Source organism: Erithacus rubecula (assembly GCF_903797595.1).
Source record: "Erithacus rubecula genome assembly, chromosome: 4".
In the NCBI taxonomy this organism is placed as follows: domain Eukaryota; kingdom Metazoa; phylum Chordata; class Aves; order Passeriformes; family Muscicapidae; genus Erithacus; species Erithacus rubecula.
In genome coordinates this window covers 27,455,902-27,480,271 of record NC_136686.1, presented here as the reverse complement: position 1 = coordinate 27,480,271, position 24,370 = coordinate 27,455,902, and the positions used below count along the sequence as shown (strand labels likewise).

At 40.2% G+C, this 24,370-nt stretch overlaps 2 protein-coding genes across 7 annotated transcripts in view; both read left to right on the top strand.

Moving 5' to 3' along the window:
- FGD6 (FYVE, RhoGEF and PH domain containing 6) overlaps window positions 1-3,710 on the top strand; it is a 70,754-nt gene extending 67,044 nt beyond the window's left edge. Inside the window, exon 21 of the mRNA XM_079303225.1 lies at window positions 2,231-3,710. Within this exon, the coding sequence (XP_079159351.1) occupies window positions 2,231-2,267 (37 nt within the window). The 3' untranslated portion in view covers window positions 2,268-3,710. The remainder of the gene's footprint in view (window positions 1-2,230) is intronic.
- A 5,132-nt stretch (window positions 3,711-8,842) lies between these two features.
- The window catches only part of NR2C1 (nuclear receptor subfamily 2 group C member 1), a 43,201-nt gene continuing 27,673 nt past the window's right edge, over window positions 8,843-24,370 (top strand). For 2 of the 6 annotated variants that reach the window (XM_079303539.1, XM_079303540.1), the window contains exons 1-3: window positions 8,843-8,973; window positions 18,981-19,056; window positions 23,549-23,656. In XM_079303539.1, the coding sequence (XP_079159665.1) occupies window positions 19,003-19,056; window positions 23,549-23,656 (162 nt within the window). In that variant the 5' untranslated portion in view covers window positions 8,843-8,973; window positions 18,981-19,002. Of the gene's footprint in view, window positions 8,974-15,682; window positions 17,238-17,266; window positions 17,830-18,980; window positions 19,057-23,548; window positions 23,657-24,370 lie in introns of those variants that run through there. The other 4 variants (XM_079303535.1, XM_079303538.1, XM_079303536.1 and 1 more) reach the window with 4 other exon arrangements.

The window sequence follows — 24,370 nt, the reverse complement described above, 5'->3', positions numbered from 1 at the left end:
AAATTGAATGTTATCTTTGGAGAAATCCAGAAAATGTTTTTACGAATTAACTGATATGTCCCTTTCTAAATTTCATCTGTTCATATTAATTATTTTTAATCGATATATGGCAGTGAAAAATAAAGCAAACACTGAAACTTGGTAACCAAGGTTTGAAGTGTGTGAGCTGATGCCCATGAGCACCTAGGCATGCACTCAGACCAAAAGTTTGCATTCAAAGAACATTCACATCTGTGAATGTTCAAGTTTCAAGTCCTGTCTGAATTTGGAGTCATATTTATCAAGTGTGTTGTGTTGGTTTCATATAAAATAACCTGGAAACTTGGTCATGAATCAGTAGAAAACATTCATTACATGATTCATAAAGTAAGCTAGAAACAAGCATAGAAGGAATACATGTAAGCTATCTTTCTTATATGCCTGTCTTATCTGACTGGTTTCATTGCACCTTCTCCAAATGAATTTTACTTTATTAAATAGATTTGATGCATTTACAAGTCCATTGTTAGTACTTAAACTTTCAAATGGATGCAGGTTTAGTTTTCTGCAAATAAGAACATTCTAAAAAACAAGCATCCAGTACAACAGGAAATTTTGAACAGCTGAGAAGTGCTTAATGACACTTCTCTACAGAAAAAAAAATCTGGAAGCCTTTATTTGGTTTTTGGGAGTATTTTGTGCAGATGTGCGTAAATGTTTCTTAGTTAATTAAGATACTAGTCTGTTGTTTTCCCTGTGCCCTCATTTATACTACAAAAAAACAAACTAAAAAAACCCCAGGCATTCAATAGGTTTATTTTTCTACTCAGACAATGGCTTTTCTCATCAGAAGAAAACTTGAAATTGGACATAATGTATTTTACTGAGGTTAGAAATAACTAAGTACTTCAAATTACAAGCTTTCTCCGAGTATTTAATACCCTTAAGGGACATATGCTGAAACTTCAGAATAAATGCTGCTTTTACAGCCTTCAAAGGGAAAACAAAAACATGCTGTTGGCATGTTTGCATCAGTGGACACAATTTTTTCCTGATAGGACCAAAGAAATGTCTGATGTATCTGTCTAAGTGCAGTAATAAATTTTAAGAGATGATTACTTTTCAATGTGGTTTTAAATTCCAGTGCTATGTTCAATGCTTAAGCTGTCGTTTTTTGGTTTTGTTTTGTTTTGGTTTTTTTTTGCATTTGTATTCCACTTTAGTTGGTTTTCATGTATACATGGTAGTGTAGAATACTAAATATATTACTAAAAAGTAAGGTGGTAGATGTTTGAGTTGTGTGTGCAGACATGTGTGAGCACTAATACATGATTAATATGTTCATGCAAAAGCTTGAATTCAAAGAACATGCACAGTCACAAAATTAAATACTCAGGGCAAGGAAGAGCCAACATCTGTGACTAATGTTTAGATACCCTGTAAATACCAAGACAGTTTGAATGCCTGTGATAAAGATAATTACAGTCTTTGTCTCATCCAGTTCTTCCAAGATTTCCACTCAGGAAAAAAAATTCTCATTATGTGGGCCTCTTACCTTTACATACACACAGTTCAGCCCTCACTCAGAAAACAGATTTATTTGTTCTGTAGCATTGCAGTGCTTCAGGAACATTAATTTTCATGTCCTTGAGAAGCTGAGGATGTTTATGACCCCCCCTAACCAAGTAGGAAAAAAACTCAACAGCTATAGGGATTAAAAGTATCTGAATATTAACTTTGAATTTCCAGTTTGAGAAACCTTGGATCAGCTGTTTGGAACTTCCTCCTGTGCCATCTTTGCCCTTCCCTGCCTTTCCATGTGCCATGTGACCTCCTCCCTCAGCCCCACCAGCCCTGGCTTTTAGCAGAAGCACAGAGCGTGGGTTATGCAGATGGCTGCCTCAGTTACAGCAGTGTCCTCATTCCTCACAGATCATGTTTGTGGTGAAAAAGAGGAGCAGTGGGGGTTTCTAAAGCTATGCAGGACCTTGGCATAGCCTACTTTTATTTGATTTCCCAGCTTTACCAGTTCTTCATGCATGTAACTTCACTATGAGAAAGGTACAGAAAAAAGCTTCTATCGTTGTACCAGGCTGCTTTGTATGTTTGGACTCATTGGATAGGTTTTGGTATTTGCACTCACAGACCAACTGGTAGTAGAAGTATGATGTTACTTCTTGTGTGAATTTGAGACAGCAATGAGATTTATTCTTTGTCAGCTACTTCCTAACAGTGTTTTATTTTCTAACAGGTGGATAGAAGCTTTTCAAGAAGGCACTGTATTATAGCAGTGTCAGCATTGTGTCTACAAGTTTAAAGGAAAATATCCAAGAATGGTCATAAAACAGGCCACAGCAATTGTTCAGAGAAACAGAATCCTGCCATTGCAACCTACAAAATTGTATATTTGTCAGGATCAGGAGTTGTTGCATTTTTAGTGTAAAGTAATATTTTTCTAAAGAATTGTATGTATTTCTGTGTTGATACAAAATGTGTTATTTATTAAATTCCAATGTTTACTTAAATGGGCAGAATTATTTGTGCATTGAAGTCCAAAGTGTCCTCAGAATGGCAGATTGTTGGTCAACAGATTCATAAACTATGCTTTATTAAAAAAAAAACCCACAAAACAAATGTGTTGCAATTGTACATTTCCTCGTAATTTGTGTATAGGTTCTTGAGCTGCTGGTGTTCACTTTGCAATTTAGCAAGAACAGATTGGTATAGGAATTTCACAGATTTGGGATCTTTGTGTTGACTAAGTAAGCTCCTTTATGAGAAGTTGTGTGATATTGATGCTCCTTTCCTTGAATTGCACTTGAAGTCTTGCATAGCAGTACATTAAAACAGTACAACAAATTCTGTATCATAAGAACAAAATACAGTTCAATTATTAAAAAACCGAAAAGGGAAAAATATTTTTAAAAACAGTTTGAAATTACAGGGATCAGGCGCTAGAGCTGCTACATACTACAGATACCAGAGAGACTAAATGAGTTATCCAGTAATTGTAGGATGTATTATCTTTTTATGTTCCCAGTAATAATTCAAAACAGAGTAAAAATACATTTTTGATCAAGACAAAATATCTCATTTGTTTTAAAACTTCATGTCAAATGAGTTCTGTACATAATATGAAACACTGTATAAACTATTGTTCAAAGAACAGCAAATAACAATGTGCACCCTCCTCTCTGAAAATGTTAAAACTATTGTATATTTAAATATTACATTTAAACTGGAATTGCCATACCAAGACAATAGAGCTTTTTTCAGTGCAGAAGGCATTGAAAATGCATACCATTCTTTTAAATACCTTTTGTTTACAATATGATTTGTTCTGTTTGACACTTTAAAACAGAATTCAGCTTTAGGTGTTTGGGTTTTTTTTTCCTAAAGAAAATCATCGGTATACCTCATTAGGAAATACTCACTGATGATTCTGGTGCATTTATTCTATTTAACTTTTTAAAAGGTTTAACACTGTAATAGCATAAATGGAACTAGAACTATGAAACCCACATGAAAGGAAGCCATTTTTATGTCAAATGCAATGCATATGTGGTCAGTTAATTTTATGAAACACTTGTCATAGTCCCCTGAATCAAGCAAGTTGTGGTAACAAAATTAAGAGCAATTACTTTTAATTAATAATTTTAATTCCATGTTAATAGCTATTCTGTGGCCTCACAGCAGAAAAAAAAAGAGATGATAGAACAGTTCATATTCATCATGAAAAGGCCAAGAATGAAAATGCAAATCAAAATCCTCTTATTCCCTCAATATACCTCAAAGTCAGGTCCATGATACTAAAAGAGCTCTGAGGAAGCTTAATTTCCAAGAGCTTCTCTAAAGTTAGTAGTGGGCTTGGAAGTCAAATTCTTCATATTAACTGTACAAGAAATTTCATTGACTTTCAGCATTTTGGTAGAGTACCTTTTGAATCAGGGACTTAAGGCTGTAGATCTGACTTCCCTCAGGAATGCTAGAGATTTTACAAGATTGTGCTGGAAATGCAGTAGGAGTGTGATAAAAGCCTTTATTCTCATACAAATGTGGTAAATGAATACTTTTGTTGTATAGAAAGGGTTTTTAATTAATTTTCAAAAACAACTGCTGACTAAAGCTAAGTAAATGATTACCATGTCTCTTCAGGGTGATTTCTGACATGATTTTTACTGTATCCAAAACAAAACTGGTATCAATATAACATAGATGTGACGTGTCGCTTCCAGCTTTTAGTATGAAGAGCTTCTTCATATTTTCATAAGCACTGCACACCAACAAAGATGGCAAATCATGAAGCAGCAAATAAATCAGAAATTTGGCTAGGAGCAAGCTAATTTAATTTCAATTTATGCTTTTTTCCTACTGCAAAACAAAGCAATAAAAGTCAAAACACACACTGAGTAAGGTGTCCAAGTTCTGCTTCATGTGGTGTCAAACTACCTCTAGAGGATTTGGTGCAGAGGGAAAAAATTGTTTAAAGTGTTCTCTAGAAATCAGAGGACTTCTTACAGAAGTGGTTGATCAATCAAAAAAATTGTGACAGAAATAGATTGGAACAGAGCCTTATGAACAATAGTATACATATTGCAGTCACATTCTGTGTGAAATGAATTGTCTTTGTAAATGTGTTTGAATATTTCTTTTCCTCTCTCCTGCATTAGTGTTTTGTATGAAGAACCCACAACACAAGCATTTTCATAACATTTTCAGATGGTTGCTTTTCAAACTTGCCCTATTTTTCCAGTTCATCTCCCAATTTGATTCATTTCCATCAAAAGTAAAATACTCATGTCTTGATTTGGCTAAACACGAAAACAAGATCAGAACTTTTTAGACACCCGGCTACCTCTTCTTATAAGAATCTATAGTTCATAATGAATTTAAGATTGGTTAGGAGAGTATGAGACAAACATTAGCATTGAATATTAGCTTTAACAGTTTTATTAATAGTTACATTAAAGCTTCTAGGATCTTGAATTCTCTTTAACTTAAAACTGTGTGCCCAAAGGACTTAAAACAAACTGAGCAGCTGTGGAATGCATTTGACTTAAATATTTTGTGCATGGAAACTCAATTACTTAACTATGTTTATTACATCATAACATAAAGAGATGTTTGTACCGACACATTCAGTGCATTTGTTTGTTGTAACTGCTGTCCCTTATTTACCATCCAAATAGGCTTTTATTTGGAGCAGTCCTAAATCATACTGTCTAAATGGAAGAATAGAATTTTTATTTTGTAACTGAAAACAGTTAAAAGTTGTAAATATTCCTGTGGATATTCATCATTTTTGTATAAATAAATTCACATTATTTGAGTCTTTGTCTTTTAATATTTTCAGGTTTTATGTATTGTGTAATATGTGTATTCAATGATTTTCAAACACTGGTTGCCACTACCTGCACATCAGTCTTACTTTAAAAATTATTCTAAAGAATTAAGGGGGTTAAGTCTATGTGAAGGTCAAATGAAGGATGTTACATTAATAAATCCTTTTGCAAAATGTGGTTCTGCTGTATCAGTCAAAAGTATGCCTGAATCACAGCTTCTGTTTGCCTTGGGTCCTGCAGGCTTGGGGGAGGCAAAAGTGTCTGGAAAAGGACCAGGGGGTGCTGGTCATCAGCAGCTGAATTTTAGCCAGCTGTGCCCAGGTGGCCAAGAAGGCCAATGGCATCCTGGCCTGGATCAACAATAGGGTGGTCAGCAGAACCAGGGCAGTGATTGTCCACGTGTATTCGACACGGCTCAAATGCCTGTCTTGGTTTGAAAGACAGGTGTCTGCTAAGGAAGGCAGGAACCTCTCTTGAAATGGAAAATGTAAACCCCCTCCCTCCAAATTATTATAATTTTGACATTAAGGAGCTCTCAGGTAAAGATATGGGATTAGGAATAACAGTTCTTTACCAGGAAAATTAAAAATAAAAATACAGCAATACAAAAACCCAAAACGTTGACAGAATCAGAATACAAGCTGACACCCCGTCAGTCAGGGTGTTGGTAGCAGTCTGATTAAATGGTGGCTGTAGTCCTCCTGGAGCGACAGATGTGGTTCAGTGGAAGCAGTGCTCCTGTAGAGGGGTGCAGATTTCCTCTGAAGGTCTAATGATGGTGTGGAAAGGTCTGGTTTTGCTCTGGGAATTCAGTGGGAAAAGGCTGCCCTGATGTTCCAAATACAAGATTTTATCGAGGTAGGAAAGGCTTGGCTCCTCCCCCTGGGTGGAGCATCTCACTATGGGATGATCTAATTTTATCAGTCTGCAGTGGGACCCAATGGACCATAAAGAGAAGATACCGCCTCAAAAGAAGATACCGTCAGAAAAGATAAAGATCACTGCCCTGCCCGGTTTCTACAGATAGTGACAGAATACATACTTTTGGTTACTTCCTGCATTGCAGTATTCGGTTCTAGGTGCTTCACCGCAGGAAAGACACGGAGGTGCTGCAGCGTGTCCAGAGAACAGCAACAGAGCTGGGGAAGGGTCTGGAGCACAGCTCTGGTGAGGAGCGGCTGAGGGAGCTGCTGTTATTTAGTCTGAGAAAAGGAGGCTCAGGGGAGACCTTACCGATCTCTTCAAGTACCTGAAGGGAGGTTGTAGCCACGTGCTCAGGAACAGGACAAGAGGCTTCAAGTTGCAAAATGGGAGGTTTGACCATCCCTGGAGGTACTTAAAAAATGCAGATGTGGCACTTTGGGATATGGTTTAAATGGTGGACTTAGCAGTTGCTGGGCTAAAAGTTGGGGTCAATGATCTTAGAGGTCTTTTCCAACCTAAATGAGTCTTTAATTCTGTAAGTATTTTATCAGGGCATGCGAAGGAGAGACTTTTCTGTCAGGTTAGTTATGCTGCCTCCTTATATATGTTCGAAAGCAGTTTTTTGAAAACTTGCAGTAATAGCAGAAAAGGTTTTGCTTCTCTGCGTGTTTTTGATAGGGATATGTCTCTTGTAATCCTGGCTGACACAGCTACAGAGGCATGCCTTCGTATACACATCAAGTATGAACTGGGTCACTTGCTAAGAAAAAAACAAAGTATGCTTTACCATTACAGTGACATTTCTGCTGTACTGGGGATATAAGAATACTTGGCTTAAATAAGCTTTGGTGCAAAGTACTTGGCATTTGTTGAATTTAACTGCACCACGCTCCATCATTTAGAAATTGGATGTGCAGCTCAAGCTAGTTTGGGAAGTGACAAGTACTATAAATTGAGACAACATTTGACACTTAAAGGAATTGCTTAGCAAGTTAATTTTTCTGACTTAAAAATTCTTCACTAAGTTCATTTACATTTGGTGTTTGGGAACATCTTTGATCAAAAAGCAAAATATGATCCTTGTAAGTCCTGACTCAACCAGTGATCTTGAGCTAGGGTTGATAGATAAAAGTGCAGCTGTGGGACTGGGAGTGGGAAGAATCAAGGAATTTACAAGATAAGAGTGTGCCTAATTTTGTTAATGTTAACACACAAATTTACTTGTTCTTTGGGTATTTTTCCCTATCACTGCTGCTCAGATGTTAATGCTCATGTCATCTGATTCAGTAGAAATTGCATTAAATGGTCTAAATTATTTTCAGATCATGAAATTGCACATACAGCCCTGGTGACCTAAGTGATCTTGAAGTTGCTGTTGATCTGACCACAGCTAGACCATCTTTGTTGAACAGATGAAAGAAGGGAAAGGCTGTATTTAAAGTATAAAACTCTTACTTAAAATCAAGGTAGTTTAAAATAATTAATAGAAACTAAGTAAGTAGCTGACACAACTTTGGTTCAAACAGATGTTGGGCCTTCCCAAGAGCTGTTCATGGCACTGTTGACGTTTAAGGATGGAACTGGCTTCTGCCATGCAGGCGAGGAGCAGCTCTTTCAGACTCAGCTGTTTGAACCCCTGCAGTGACTGTGCAGGCACCGTGTGTGCCTCCATCATGCTGCACGTTCCAAACCCATCCTGCCAGTCTTGCCTATGGATCTGCCTCAGCTGGGAGAGCCCACCAAGCACCCCAAAGCCCAAATGCTGTGTTGTGCACCCGGAGTTAAACACCACTTGATGATTTTTCTCTGCAAGGAACTGCAGTGGGGGTTTGCAGACTTGTGCTCTCCACTCGATTGGCAGAACATTCGAGAACTCTGTTGTTTTGGACCCCTCACTCTGAAAATGAGCATCCAGAGAAGGTCAACCAGGCTGCTGTCGGTGCCAGGGTTTATGAGGAGGCCTGAGGGAGCTGGGCTTGTTTAGTCTCAAGAAGAGGAGGCTTGGGGGCCCCTCATGGCTCTCACAACTACCTGTAAAAAGGGCGCACTGAGGTGAGGGACTGGTCTCTTCTACCGCGCCTTTAAGTAGTACCAGGAGAGATTTCAGATTAGAAAAAATCTTTTGTCCGTTAGGATGGTCGGGCACTGGAACAGGCTGCCCAGGGACGTCGGAGTCACCTTGCCTGGAGGTGTTTTAAGAGGCGCTGTGTTGTGGATCTGGCGCTGGGTGGTGCGGTGTAGGTGTTACAGTGCAGCAGTGCTGGCTGGACCGGGCGCTCCTAGCGGCCTGCTCCAACCGCGATACCTCTGTGGGCCCGACCCGGCCCGGTCCCGTTAGCGGGCACAGCGCTCAGCCCCGGCCCGGTCCCGTTAGCGGGCACAGCGCTCAGCCTCGGCCCGGGAAGGTCCCGTTAGCGGGCACGGCGCTCAGGCTCAACCCCGGCCTGGCCCGGTCCCGCTAGCGGCCGCAGCGCTCAGCCTCGGCCCGGCCCGGTCCCGTTAGCGGCCGCAGCACTCAGTCCCGGCCCGGTTCCGCTAGCGGCGCCGCGCAGCGCCCCGCCCTCCCCGCCGCGCGCCCGGAGCGAGGCTGCAGCGCGGGCGCAGGCGCAGGGCCCGCGGCGGGCGGGGCCGAGCGGCGGCGGAGGCGGGGTCGCGAACTCTGACCCCCGGCAGCCGGAGCCGCGCCGCCGCCAAAGGAACCCGCCGGAGCGGCCAGCGGGCCCGCCAGGTAAGAGGGAGAGGCCCCCGCAGCGGGCGCGGCCCGGCGGCGGGAGCGCGGGCAGCGGCGGCGGCCGCGCTGTAACGGCGCGGGCCCGCGCGGCTCCCGGCCGCCACCGCTGCGGAGCGTGGAGCGGAACGCGCCCGCCCCGCCCCGGGGCCCGGCCCGGCCCCGGGCGGCCCCGCGCCCCCCGACCTTTCACCTACAGGAACCGCTTGCGCGTCCCGCCGCCCCGCATCCGGGCGGCGCCGGCCGCCGCTGCCCGCGGGGCCGGGCAGAGCAGCGCGGGGGGAGCCGGCGATGGTGGCGGTGGCGGTGCTCCTCGTGCTGGGCCCCGCTCCGCGCAGCCATTTTGTGCGGAGACCGCGGCGGGGCGGGCACGGCAGCGGCCCCGCGCCCCCGGCCGGGGCGATGCGAGGGCAGCGAGCCGGGCCGCAGGGAGCTGGGCCGGAGGGGCCCCGGCGCTGCGCTGTAGCCTCAGCGCATCTCGCTTTCCCCTGCCTTTCCTGCGCCTCAGCATCCCCGGGGGTGACCGTGCGCTTCCCCGAACCCCCAGCCCTCCCTGCCTGCCGACGGCGTCTCCCCGCCTGTTCGCTCCTCTTGTACATCCCTGGCGGCTATCCGCGTTTATCTGGGTGAAGGCACTATGTCCTGAGTAACACCCGGTATTGTTTTTACTGGGTCAGGTGACCCTGCCGCTGTGCCTTATTTTGTCCCGTTGGGTGGGGTATTTCTTCTAAGCTGCGGAGTTTGTGGAGTCTTTATTTTTTCTTTGTTGCCATATATTGCTTTAATTGCAAAAAGTATGGCCCCCTGCCCCAGGATGCGCTTACATTTGCAGGTTGTAGCGGGGATAGAGGAGATGCCATGTGTTGAGCAAGTGAACTGAAACAACCGAGTAGGGAAAAAACCTCTTGGTGCTGGAAGTGAGTGGTTCTTGAAAAACCGTGTTAGGCATTCATTCTTATGTGAAATCTCTGATTTGAAGCTACTAATGTCAGCAGAGTGGACTTGGGAAAGTAGTGTAGCAGGAAGAGTTGCATCCACACTTGTCATGGAAAAAATTAAAATAGTTTTCTATAGGACAGCTTCCTGGTTTTAGAATCAGGGTTATATAAGTAGAAATAGATGTATTTGAAGAGTGGGAAAATATCACAATTTCTGTGCCAATTCAGGCAGTGTTCATCTGGTGACTCTGTATTTTTGTACAGCTTTTTCTGTAAGCTACTTTTCTGAAAATAATTCCACAAATGTTTTCCCCACCCTCTTTAGTCCATGTTTGGCAGTTGTGATATGAGATGTTCTGCAATGCATTTAGCCCATAGCTTGCTCTTTGCTGCACAGCTTAACTCAGGGGCACTTGTGTGAGTGAAGTTTTAAGGTCTGTGGAATGTTTGCCTGCTTCTCTCTGTAGCTCTTTCTCCAGAGGTGTTGCTGAGCCTGTCTTATCACAGGATGAAGTATTTCCATGTGATGGTGGTCAGCTGTGTGTGTGATAATACAGGGAAGGTAACTGAGGTCACCAGGGGTTTGCAGTTCTCATCTGCTTGCACTGAATGGTTGGACACCCCTTACTGAATCTGCTGCATTTGCAATAACAAATCAAGATGCTTATTACAAAAAGAAGCTCACAGTAGATAAATTAATTCGATTTCACTTTTCTCCTCAGTTCTTCTTAATATTTCTGGTTTACTTAGTGGTTGTATTTTCTTGTGAAATGTATTTTTCAAGGGAACAAGTTTCATGGGAGTTCTGATATCTTTTAGAACACTCATATCCCAGGCTAGATTGTGGGATAGGAGGGTATTTCTTGCTTGAGGTTTTCATGTTTTGGGTGCTCTTTATAAGTCTGCCTTAATTTTTCAGTTTAAGGTTCTTAGGCTGTGAAGACATGTGAGACACATGTATAGCTCTGAAGCTGACATTGCTTTGGGGGAAAAGAGCTTGAACTATATAACCTCCAGAAGTACCTTTTAACATTAATTATTTCATGATTGTATTGTTATTAAAGAGTAGGGTGAGCATACAGGTGTGCAGGGAACCAAAACCCCACTGATATTGTGGCATGCAGTTAAATAGCTCATCTGTGAAATACTGCTACAGAATACAGTGAAATATCTAATGTGGTAATCCAGTGACTTTGCAAACATGAGATTTCACATTATGGATCAATAGTAAGATTATACTTATACTCAGTTTTTGTGTGAATTTATCATGTGCTAATTGTACTATGTCATTAAAGTTGCAGTGAATTTGCTGGAATTTTCCTGGAGTTTGTGAAGGAAAGCAGTCTCCCTAAAGAAACTGGCTTGGGTCAAAAAAAACCCTGGAAAAAAAGCAGTACCTCTTGCTTAAATAAGGATTTTACTGCATGTAAGGAGTAGAGTGGTGTTGCATCCTAACTAGTCCGTGTTTGTTCTGCTGGGGGACAGAGCGTGGCTCTCAGCTGGCAGGTGCTGCAGCTGGTGCAGGTACAGGGGTGTGTGTCCTGCTTCAGCAGCCATCCTGGCTTAAGCACTTTGAGCAGTAACCTTTGCTAACCTGAGCTGCTTTGGCTGATGGGGATCAGGGAGCCCTCAGGCCTCTGGTGGGTTTAACATCCCTGTGAAGCAGCAGTGACCTGCTGGGGACAGTGGCCACAGGCTCTGGCTGGCACAGCTCTCTGCTTTTTGTCACACACGGGCTGCGGTGTGCAATCAACAGTGACCGTCAGGAGAAACTGAACTGTACCTGGGTTACTGTCCGGCAAAGTTTTTGTTTTGGTTTGGGGTTTTTTTTGGTCCCCCTTAGTGGAGTTTCAAGCTGCTTTTAGCACTTTGGCACATTGTATCCATTACTGGGATATAAAGTAACCTGCTGCAAAACAGGATTGCATCAGTAGAATTTTATGGATAAAACTGCAAAGGTACAGTTAATTAAATTCTTAATCTTGTGTATGCAGACCTGTCCATATTTTTACCCTTCAGTCACCAGCTTTTAATTCCAGAGATTACTGCATTACTTGCCAAAATCTTAAATCAGCAAAGGATTTATTTTTTTTTGTAAAAATAAACTCTTTAAAATTCCAGTTCTCTGGGACTGGAAGATGGCTTGTGCTGTTTAATGATGCAGTGTTGCAGATTTTATAGGAAAATACATTCTTTTTTGAAAATTATGGTCTAAAAACTGCTTTTCTGTGTCAATATTTAGATTAATTTTGTTGACTTTGCCAGACCTTCTCTAAAAGGCTGTTTACATTTGTTTAAATTACTTTTGTTCAACTCAGTAATAAGCCGGGCTGGACTAAGCTCAGTATTTGAAGATCTTTGTTAGAAGTTAAAGTGGAAACTTGAAGAACATAAACCACCAAAAAACCAAAGCCAAACCCTCTGCTATTGGCATATTAACTCTCATAAACAGTTGTTTCATTCCAAGTAAATTGAGGTTGCTGTTTATAATTTAGCTGTAACTGTGGTGTGAGAATTACCCCATTTAGTGTAGTAATTTTGTTTCCTTTGAAGTATTAGCAGGACCATGTGTCAACATGACTTTTAATTGGCCTTTATGTAGAGATTTCTTCAGAGTGCTTTTCACATGTTTATAGGAATTTTAAAAATCCCAAACCCAAAACCAGTTCATGAACACACACCCACACCCCTCTTTAACAAAATCTAATCCTGTGTAGTTGATAACAAAGGAAGAAAACAGAATCACAAAATTACTTGGGTTGGAAGGCAGTGTAAAGATATCTAGTTCCAACCACCCTGCCATGGGCAGGGGTGCCATGCACTACATTAGTTTCCTCAGAGCCCCATTAGACCTGGCTTTGAGTGTTTCCAGGGATGGAGCATCCATAGATTCTCTGGGCAACCTAGGGCCTCACCACCCTCACAGTAAAGAATTTCTTAATATCTTACCTAAACCTGCTCTCTTTCAGTTTGAAGCCATTCCCCTTTATCCTGTTCACTACATACCCTTGTAAAAAGTCCCTCTCCATCTTTCTTGTAGGTTCCCTTCAGGTACTGGAAGGCTGCAGTTAGGTCACCCTAAGCCTTCTCTTCTCCAGGCTGAACAATCCCAATTCTCTCAGCCTTTTCTCACAGGAGAGGTGCTCCACTCCTCTGATCATCTTGGTGGCCTCCTCTGGGCTCTCTCCAGCAGGTCCATGTCCTTCCTGTGCTGGGGCCCCAGAGCTGATGCAGCCCTGCAGGTGGGGTCTGACAGAGCAGAGCAGAGGGGCAGAATCCCCTCCCTCCCCTGCTGCCCACACTGCTCTGGGTGCAGCCCAGGGCACGTTTGGTTTGGGCTGTGGGTGCTCATTGCTGTGTCCAGCCTCTCATCCAGGAGAGCCCTCAAGTCCTCAGCAGGGCTGCTCTTGATCAGTTCATCCCCCAGAATATTTTACATGGGACAATGTCAACAGTGATTTACTGGAAGGATGTGTGAGAAACTCAATTTTGTTGTATGGGGGTTTGTGTCTTTAGGTTTTTTGTTTTGTTTTTCCATTTTATCTGAAGGAAGCTTCCATAGATATGCTGATGTTCAAGTTTCTAAGGGTTGTCTTAGTAGTAGTTTGCTACTTAGTAGTAGCTCTTAGTAGTAGTTGTCTTAGTAGGGGTTTGCTGATTTCTGAAGAGTACCTTCATGTATCAAAGACTTCATCCGTGGCTGTAGTTCAGTGAATGCTCCAAATAACACCTGAATGGGCAATTTGGCATTATAGGTAAGCTGGTGTAACATTGTGAACTCTTCCAAAAAGCAGTGTCTTGATTTTGCTTCTGCTTGCTTTTCCTGTATTGTGTGTAACAATTGTTAGGTGCAGGGTGAATAAAGTCAGAAGATGAATTTACAGCTATACAGCCATGAAGGCAAATGCAGAGTGGAACAAAGCCTTCAGTAGGGCTACCTCTCATGAAATACTGTAATTGTATCATAGAGGATGTACTGCCTCCAGGTGTTCAGAAAGAAGGGTTTGCCCTTGCTGTTCTGTGTTAGGGTGATCTTTCTGTGCCAGCTAGAATGGACCTGGCTGAAGCAAATCCAGTGAATGAGGAAGTCTTCAATCAGATGAGCTTCATGGTCCTGGTTCATGGTGCAGCTTCACCTCTGGTGCAGGGAATCAGTTTGGGGTTTTTCTCATTTTTTGCTTTTGCAGGCTTCAGGTGGAGATGCAGACTATGGCTGACAGTGCACAAGGCAGGTTGACCTGATTAAGTGGCTTTCTCCTTTATCTATCTCTGGCATGTAGGCAGTGCTCCTGTGAATAGGCTCTGCTTACAGACAGCCCCCTTGCCTTTCCTCCTTTTCCCAGTTAATTGTGGGACTAGTGAGCTAAATCAGCTCACCTGCACCTGGTGGGGCAGGTTCTGGAGATACTATGATAAAAGAACCAGAAGCCAAGGCCTAAAAGTGGGACTGTCTCTTTGGTGACCCAAACTGTAAAAATTATTTGTCAGCCACCTGAAAATTTATCCTAGTGATTCTGTTTTCTCGTGTTTTATCCCACTATAGCACTTGCTTACAAGAGAAGGTGGTGAGAGCACTGATTTTAAATTAATTAAACAGGCATGCCTACAAATGCATCTCTTTCTGTATTGCTGTGTGCCTTTTAATTACTCCCTTATGCTTTTGCAAGCATCTCATTTTCCTTGCTTGCCTGCAGGTGCAGCTGCTTCAGTTTCATGTTGTTACTTGTCCCTTATATATGCACTGTCTAAATCTTCATCTCATGCATATTTAAAAACAGAATCTAACTAGGTGTCAAGGGTCACATAAATATTCCTCAGTTCATTGATAAAGAGAATCTTACTCCTTTAAATCTTCCAACTGTTCTACCCTCTTGAACAGTGTGATTTATAGAACAATAATCCAAGAATAGCTCATTTAGCTTGCCATCATTGAGCTTTTCCTGCACTGAGCACAGTAGCATAATTTGTTTCACAAATGTGTTTGAGTTCCATGGCTTAATTTATTATCTATAAAGCATTGCAGAAAACTGCTCTAATGTATAAAGGAATCTTGAGGGGGTTCTTTAACTTATTTAAGCACTAACTCAGGCATGCTTAATCATAGAGGGATCATTAAGTGCATTCTATTTTATGTGTAGGAAGTTATTGAACAACTTTTGCACAGGCTATGCTGAATTCTTAATTAGTATATGATTAGTTTGATAATGGAAGTAGGGACTAGTTTCCATTTTAAGGTACAGTGTACCTGTAAGCCCAACGTGGTGACCTGAGCTAAAATCCTTAGTTGACTCTGAGGTGTATTGAAATCATTCAGTACTGAAGCAGTATGACTACAGAGAGAGCTTGCTTCCTCTTCTTTTGCAGGTAGTTTTCTGTTATGCTAACTTTTGCAACTTTCCTAAAAAAGTCATGTTGACTTTTCTGTATTTGTCTTTACTGTGTGTCATGGTTTAACCTCAGGCAGCCACTCACTTGCTCCCCCTCCAGTGGACTGGGGAGAAAATCAGAAGGGTAAAAGCTAGAAAATGCATGGGTTGAGATAAGCACAGTTCAATAGAGAAAGCAGAAGTCACACAGACAAGCACAGCAAAACAAGGAATAATTCACTGTGTCCACTTAACAGGCAGGTTGCTGGCTGAATATCCAATGTGATGGCAGGGCCCTATCATGTATAATGGTCACTTGGGAAGACAAATGCCATTGTTCTGTCTCCTCCTTCCTCTTTACATTTTTATGTACTGAGCATGATGTCATATGGTATAGACTGTCCTGGCTGTGTCTGCCACGCATCTCCCATGTGCCTCCAACTTCCTCACCAGTGTGGCAGCACAAAAAAGCAGAAAAGGTCTTGGCTGCGTGTAAGCACTGCTCAGAAGTAACAAAAACATCTCTGTGTTATCAGCCCTGTGTCCATGACATATCCAGAACACAGCCCTGTACCAGCTACTGAAAAGAAAATTAACTTTCCCCCAGTCAAAACCAGCACACTGATAAAAGAACAAAAAGTAAAGTTCAAAGTAACTTCTGCAGTCATAACTAGTTAATGTACCCGTACCCCTAAAGTATCTAGAACATACTTGTGTAACTTCATTAGTTTATCAGGTTGATTTCATCTAGGAAAGACCCCTGTATTTAGACACATCCCATACATAGTAATAAGAAGAGTCATTATTCATTCAATACATACAAACTGATTTAACAATGCCAGCAGGGTAAGTTTAACTACTAAAATTTTACAAACATTGGTTTTGTACCAGTAAAACTGGTCAGGGGTATGACAGTTCTTTCCAAAGTAAACTGAAGATCTTTGGAATGGACAGAATTTTTTCATGTTGTATCTTGATGCTGATGTGGTTAGCCCTTACTCATTTAAAGGATATTACTTCAGAATCAAGGATATTACTTCAGAGTCAAGGCACTTAATAGTAGGGCATCTATACCAACAGTGTAATATAATAAAATAAGAGAAATTGTCATTTATATTAAATTGGGCATTGAAGCATAAAGACATATACTTACTGCTACTACTTTTAAAGTCCTTAGCCTACCCTGGTATAATATTCCAAAATACTATTAATAGGAACTTCCTACTAGGACAATTAAAGTTGTATAACTTTTGTCCCTGGAGAAGGGTAAGTTAAGTAGTGATGTCTTCTGGGTATAACTGAATTGTACTAGTGGAGAGGTTAGTGCTTCTAGCTACCAACCCTCAAAATTGCTGTCTGCTCTTATGGGAATGTTTCCTGACCTGTTTGAAGTATGCCTGAAATACTTTAAGAACTAAGTATTTAGGAAGTTATTTTTACTAAAACATTGAGAAAACTCTGGCACATAAAAGCTGAGGAAGAAGTTGAGGAGTGGTTTTATTTGGTGCAAGCTAATGAAAGTTTTCTACTCTGTGTTGGCCTACAGAATGCTTGTCTAAAGTAGCAATGGAACACCATTGGACTTGATGATGCCAGATTCACCACCACCCAGCTTATACTAACATGATAGTGATGCATTTAAAAATACTTCTTGTCAAGTCTTGTCAAGAAGGCTCACTAACTCATTTATAAGGACATAAACTAACAATATGTAACTTAGAGACAAAAAGATTTTGGTAGCTTTTTGAGTCTGAAGACTGAATAGAAAAACAATAAATGCATTTTAATGCATTTAAGAGGAAGTCTAATGTATGCCTTCTGCCAAAACACCTGCTTTTAGATGCTGCTTCTAGTGGATGGGGGGATTGTGCTCAAACTCAGATGATTTGTGTAGCTTTGACAACTGGTTCTGCATCCATAAGTTGAATCTCCTTGTGCTTGTTCCAGACAGCACGTAGAGGTAGGACAGGTTCAACCTTTTCTCCAGGTTCCCCTTCATCATAAGGGTTCAGTCTTGTTTGCATACTTGATGTCCTTTGCTCATGCAAATGTAGTTTAAATAAGTCTCTTTTAGGAAAGTTTCAAAAATTCAGTGCTTGGTTTATGCCTCTCTGAGAGCCATTTTCTCTGCAACTGGTGCATCATAGTTGAACACATATGTGTTCCTTCACTGTTTTACTCCAAGGTGAAACATGTCAGTTTAAATCAGTTTCAGTTTTCAGGCTAAGTTGTTATACTAATACATCTTGAGTGTGAGGGCAGTCACATCTGATTTAGGAGAATTAACTAGTTGGTGCAGATTAATACCTCCAAGTGATTTTTTGGTTATTTTGTAATGAAGTAGCATTTATTTCTGGCACTCTATGTAATCAGTACAATATTTTGTCCCTATTATTTTATTTAAAAGAAGAAAACATTGCCTGCCTTGAAAATTCCAAGTGCTCTTTGAATAGTGATTATGCTGCAGCTCACTGGATGCAGAAGTGGGCTAATAGAGTGCTTCTGCAAGGATGCTGACATTTAGATCTTCATGGGAGATAATGCTTTTCACTGTAAGCTTCAGCATATCTTTATATGCCTGTTATCTTTTGTCCTAATTTAACTAATAATGTAGCATGCTAGTGAGTGATTTAGAATAGTCTACAGGGCATGAATCTTTCTGTATTTTCCCTTTCACACATTAATTAGGCTTTAGTATACCATTGGGCAAACCTCTAAGGACTGCAGCTCTTGCTCAAGTCAAAAAAGATTTCTCAAGTTTCAGAACAGAATTAGCTTGAGTTAAATTTGAGTTAAAAGAGAGTTAATTTTTTTTATTTGCATGGCTCATTGGGGAAGCTTTGAGATTCTCTGAGGAGGAGATAATTCTTAGGAGTTCCAGAAAAGTTAAAGAATGAAAGCCAGTATTAGTGTTAAGACTACTGTCTTTGTTCATGCAAGAAGTAGGTATTGCAGTGTCCTTAATTCACTTTTGTCAGAAAGAATTTTTGTACAGTGCTTTATAATTTGTGAATGCTCCTTTTATGTGCTGCCTAGTGAATATTTTTCTATATATAATACATGCCTTGCCAAATAAACAAGGCATGCATCTGAATCCTTTATACTGCATTAATGTAGCAGTATCTGTTAAACCCCACCAAATTCTTATGAAGATTTGGGTTCATGCTGTAGCTACAGTATTGATAATGAAAAAACATCTTTTTTTTTTTTTTTTTTTTTTTTTTTTTTTTTAAACACTTGTCTTCTGTGTCCCATACACTGCCTCCTGTAAATAAAAAAATTGACCTTCAAGCACTCCTGTTAATATTAAATAATCTGATGAGTTTAGAAGAAGTTAGATTTGCCCCTCTTGATTTGCATTAATAAAACTGTCTGTGTTCCAGTTTTTAAATGTTAAATATGTACCTGCTGATGTCATGGTCAGTCATAGACTTCTGTTCTCACAGTGATTTTACTATATTGTTGTTTGTTGGAAAAGCAGAAGAGAAAAAACAGGAAGTCCCTGTGTGAGTTATTTAAATAAAACATTACAAAGTTTTCAAATAGCAAATCATTTATTTTTCTAGTATAATCCAACTATAAATTCTGCAGGGTTGTCATCTTCATATAACTGTGACCACACTTATGTGAACTATATTTTCCCCAGGTTATTTTTACTTTTGAAACTACAGATGTTAAGCATTTTCTTTCCTTTCTTTGACAGGAAATTCTGGTGATTAAAGATCATGGCAACCATAGAGGAACTGGCCCATCAAATTTTTGAGCAGCAAATGGGAGAGGTACATAAATTTTGAATCCTTTTTAAGACCAATTGAATAACAAAATGCACAGACTGATATGTAAAAACCAAAAACACAAGAGAAAATTTTTTGTACAGACAAGGCTTCTGGACACTTCCCTCAGGAGGCAGAAGAACCTACTCTGTGCATTTTAAAGTTCTGCTGCAAAGCCTTTTTTGCCAAAGTTCACCCCACAGAAATTAAGAACAGTTTAGCAGTGTTTCCAGAAAGTCACTGAGTTTCAGCTTGTTCTCTGGCCTGTAGTGGTTTTCAGAGAGCCATCTGGTTGTGCAATTGCTTTACTCACTTCTAGTTAAAATTGTCAGGACACAGCTTTTACTTTACAACAATGCAATTACTTAATTTGCCATTTTTGTTTTCACTAGTAAAGTTTTGCCATGTTCTTCACTTTCAGATGTGTGCTTGTTCTTGTCAAAAGAAAGATAGAGCTACTGTTCCTGCAGGTTTTTAGTTTTGGTTCTTTGTGACCTGTGTGCAGGATCTGTGTACTGCAGTCAGAGAACTGCCAGAGATGCACAGATAGTTTGGGTGTGGATATGAGTATACATAGTATCTAGGAAGTTTCAGCATAGCATATTAAATATTAGCACCACTTTAAATTAGATAGGGAGGTAATTTGACTTAAATAAATGTTAGTCTTTTGCTTGAAATATCCAGTCCTGGATTTGTGTTTAGACATAGACTTATTTCTCAAGTAATTTTATTTCCTCTCAGCCTTGATTTCAGATGGAGAAGTTGGAGTGGGGAGTGGGATGGTTAATTATACTCTGAATAAATTCTCACAGTGGTTTTTTTGTTGTTGGGTTTTTTTGTTTGTTTTGTTCTGTTTTTTTTTTTTTTTTTAATATGTGAGTGTTGCTAGGGCTATCTCAAAAGGATGTGAGTGGTTTATGGGATGTATGATGTTTTCTTCTTGTCACTTGTCCTCTTTATTAGGCAAGAACTTTTGTTTAATGCAGTTTTGCTTTGGGACTATAATTCTTTGTTGAGGTCTAAATAGACCTGTATTTCCTGTTTATATTTGTTTCTTTTTGACAGTACAAGGCTAGTCAAAGCTAGCTGAAGTGTACATTCCACTCAGAGGACAGTGTGATGATGGTGTTTAGCCTCTGTGCAGTTGTTTCTCAATTTCATAATGTGATTCCAGGAGACACTGAGCTGACTTTTTATCTAAGTACCATGGGGGAGAGAGGGTCCTTTTTCTGTTTCTTTCCTTTTTAATTTCCCTACCAACAGCAAGCTAATAACCCAGCCAAAACAAGTGGAAGGGTTTCTGCTGGGTTAGCAGAGTAGAGTCTGAGAAGGCTCCAATGAATACCAGAGGCAGCACAAAGAATATGGCTGATAGCCTAAGGAAGGCAGGGGAGAAAACAGAGTGAAGGTGCAGTGCTGCAGAGGGGTGTAGCTGTTGCTGTTTGTGGGGAAATGACAGCTCTACAGTTTTCATGGCTGTTTTGTCAGCAGGGTGGTTAAGGATTTGTCCTTTAGCAAGGCTTTACTGTGTCTGAGACAGTCACACTATATTTGGCAGCTTAACCATTCCCCAGTCCTCCCTTAGCCACTTATTCTCACTTATTCTTTTGCTAGTCTTGCTCATGTAAGCTCTGTGTGTCAGTATCCAATGGATAAAACTAGGAAAAAAATTATCTGCAGCATAGTGGAGAAAGGTCATCTCCCTGTTGGTTGTGATCAGTGCCTTATTTTATACAAGGTGCAGCCCAACCAGGCACATGGTTGGAAGGACTGAAAAGTGTCCCTGAGGGCAGTGCAAGCTGGGACTCCTTAAGCCAAAATTACTGTCAACAGTGTATGCCATGCATTAATGTGCTGCCTGAAAGGTGGAATCAGCAAAGAAAGCAGTCTCACAGGGGCCTCCATGCAATGGTTTACATTGCTGCATACCTACAGGCTGTAATTTCTTGGTGGCATTTCTAATCTCTGTAAACACTGAAAAATCATAGTTTAAGATCTAGGGAACTTCAGCAGTATTTTTTGGTAGCATTTATGATTTTCTTGGATGTTCAAGTAGTTTTAATTGAATTTATAAAAAATTACATGAGTAGAACCTGAAAGAAAAAGGTGTTGCAATATTAAGGAGAATGAAAATGCTTCTGTGTGTCATTGAAATAATGGTCAGAAGTGTTTTGTACATAGATATTGATTTTTTTTTTTATAATATCAGTTGTTGTTCATGAAGCATTTTAAATCACAAGATTGCCACCAACAATTTTACAGTGGTGTTCATAAACATGCTTTTGGTAATTTAGGGCTTTTTACATGAAAGCAAAAAAATTGGAGCAGAATACAACCCTGTCTATATGGGTCATTGTGCAGTGATTGTCATTGCTCAGATTCTGCCATCTGCTAGTCATCTTTTGCTCAGTGAGAGATAATTCCTATTTCTACATCAAGACCACATTTCTTGATTCATGTAGGGAAGCTACCTGCCAAGAGCCTGCAGCATTCTTCTTTCTTTAATCTGTGGATTGGTACAGTAAGTATATGGTGGATCATTTCCACAGTCCTGCCAGTTTACTGTAACAGAGGAAAGTTACATAGTTGTTGAAACGATCTGTCACACATAAAAAGTACAATTTTTAACAAAGTTTGCAGTTACTCTTATCAGTATTAACTGCAATAAAAATCTTATATTCTGCATAGAAGTAAAACTGTCAAGCTGACATTTTGTGGGGTTAAAAAGCAGTTTTACCTTACACAACTTGTGGATCATGACATTTTAAGGGAGCAAATGTAAAGCATTTCTATAATATGTAGCTTATTTTGTAAAGCAAAAGCAAATGCACATAAAACTTTATTTGCTTCTGAACCACCACGTGTGCCTGTCAATTCGAGTGGCTGATGCAGAACTTCAGTGCTTGAAAGTACCTCTCATGAACTAAAAATGCTGCTGGGTAATGAGCAGCATTTTGTCCTTTACTTAAGCAAAGAAGTGGATGAATTGTTTAAAAGTATTTGTACTCAGAAAAGTGGGGTATTTTTAGAAAGCAATGTCCAGAAATGGTTTGGGCAGTAGTTTGACAAGCATTTCTTTTGGTAATGCTGGCAGCTTAAGCAATCTCCCCAGCTTAGCCTCACTCATTTGCTGATATCTGCTTCTGAGCATTGTGGAGACTGGATTGAAGGTTTGATCTGTGCTAAGAATAGCCTTTGTTTGCTGGGCTGCTTTTCAGCCTGCATCGGTGTCCTGTTCCAGATCATGGAAAGACTAACCAGCCAGTTTTGCTTACCACACTGAAGGGAAAGGAGCAAGTAGATTATGAGACTGTTACCAAAAGTAACACCTTTTTGGGCGAAATTTCAAAATCAACACAGGCTCATGTGAGTTTGTGTTTCTGCTATAAGGAGAAGTCTTCCCCTCCACCATCTCCCTCTCATACTGACCTCCAGCTGCGTGTTCTGGCCTGCTTTTGTCTGCTGGTACTAGCATTTAGATAATGGTATGGCTGCAAAATCAGGAGGCTGATCCAGGAGGAACAAAAACACTCATAAACTGTTACAAAATAGTACCTTTATTGCAATATGCGTATATATTCTCTTTATTCATTGAGAGGGGCAATCAGGGGCAGAGGAGTATTTGTGTAATGGTGTAAATACTGGGAATTATTGGTAATACAGATTTGCAGGATGTTGCAGGCAGTTTTTGAATAGCAGAAAGGTTTTGGAATTACCCAGGAATCTAAGACAAAAATTTCCATTTGAAGGTGTCTGTAAACTCCATGAAGACAAATTCTCTTTGTACTGCAAAAAATCTATCGCTTCTGATCAAGCCTCTACAAATAGAAGCTGTCCTTAAGTTTTGAGGGATAATGTAATGAAGAATAACTTTCTCCATTGGCTGTGCCACTGGCTGTGGGATGCAAAGAATTTGTAAAATATTGATAATTGTTAAAACATTTCCATGAATTATGTCTGAGAATGTTCACAGAGAATTTAATACAAGCTAGCTACACTGTTTGCAAACTTCATGCAATTTGTTCGTTTTCCCTACCTTTGTTAGTAGTTCCCCTGTATAGAATTTTTTAACAGAAAAACTGGAACTGTCAATTGCTGTGTTTACATACAAAACCCCTTCTGTCACTTCAAGTGAGCCATTAAACAGCATTTATTGCAAGCATAGCACAGCTGTGATGATAGGTATTGTGTCATGAACATCAACAGTAGTAAATATTTAGCTTGATTGTCAACAATTAATTGCTTTACTTAAAGTGTTTGTAAATTTTGTGTTGGAAGATATTTCAAAATGGGTTTATATCAAAATTTTCTGATTTCTAACAATTAAGGTGTTGAATTAGACTAGTCATTCACATTTTTTTATAGAATAAGAGAGACTTTCCATGGTCTTGATCAGAGAAATTAGAAGTTGATGAAACCTTTAAGCTTTAATCCATTAAAGCAGTGGAACCATTAACATATTCATTGTCAGTCCATTATGTTTGTTTCTTCTTTCCAGGTTGCCCATTCCCAGGAAGGTGGTACACAAACACTAATGGATGGGGCAGCACAAAGGATACAGATTGTCCCTGCAGACTCGGGCCTCGCTTTATCCCAGCGCATACAGGTATGCTTCATCTGATGCATTTTGAAAGCAGAGGTGAACTATTGGCTTCTGCCACTTTTCACATGCTGTTCTTTTTTGTTTTCATCATGTTACTTGCTTTAATGTAAATATTCAGCCCTGGAATGCAAAGACCCTTTCTGTATAAACAGGAATAAAACATCATTCTGGCCTTTTCTTCCCTTTTTTCCTTTTCTTTTTTTTCCACCGTAAGAATTTTAACATTACAAAAACTCTGAGTCACTGAACAGCAAAATACTTTTTGCAAGTGAAGATATTCCTTGAAAGTTGAATGTTTTGTTGATTTGGTAGTTCAGCTAAGTTGGAGGGTTTCTACATTCTGGAGCAGAAGCAGGGAGTGAAATACTGCATTTCATCTTTGAAGTAATGAAAAAGTACTGAACTTAATGTCTGAGAAGAATACTGGTTTGGTTGTCCCAACCTATGTTGCATGTTTTGGTATAATAATCCATATCCTGGCCAAGTAATAACCTCCAGTTGAAGTGAGGGTAGTGACATTTTTGGCAATGTAGTTACTTAAATCAACATAGAAATGTGTATAAGGAGAATTGAAAGATTTGGGGAATTAAATTTATATTTGATGCCTTAGAAGTCAGTACAAGTCATTTTTATTTTTAATTTTCATTGTAGAGAAAAACATCAACTGCAGAATAAATGTAAAAAATATTCTCAGAGATATTTATAAGCACACATTTA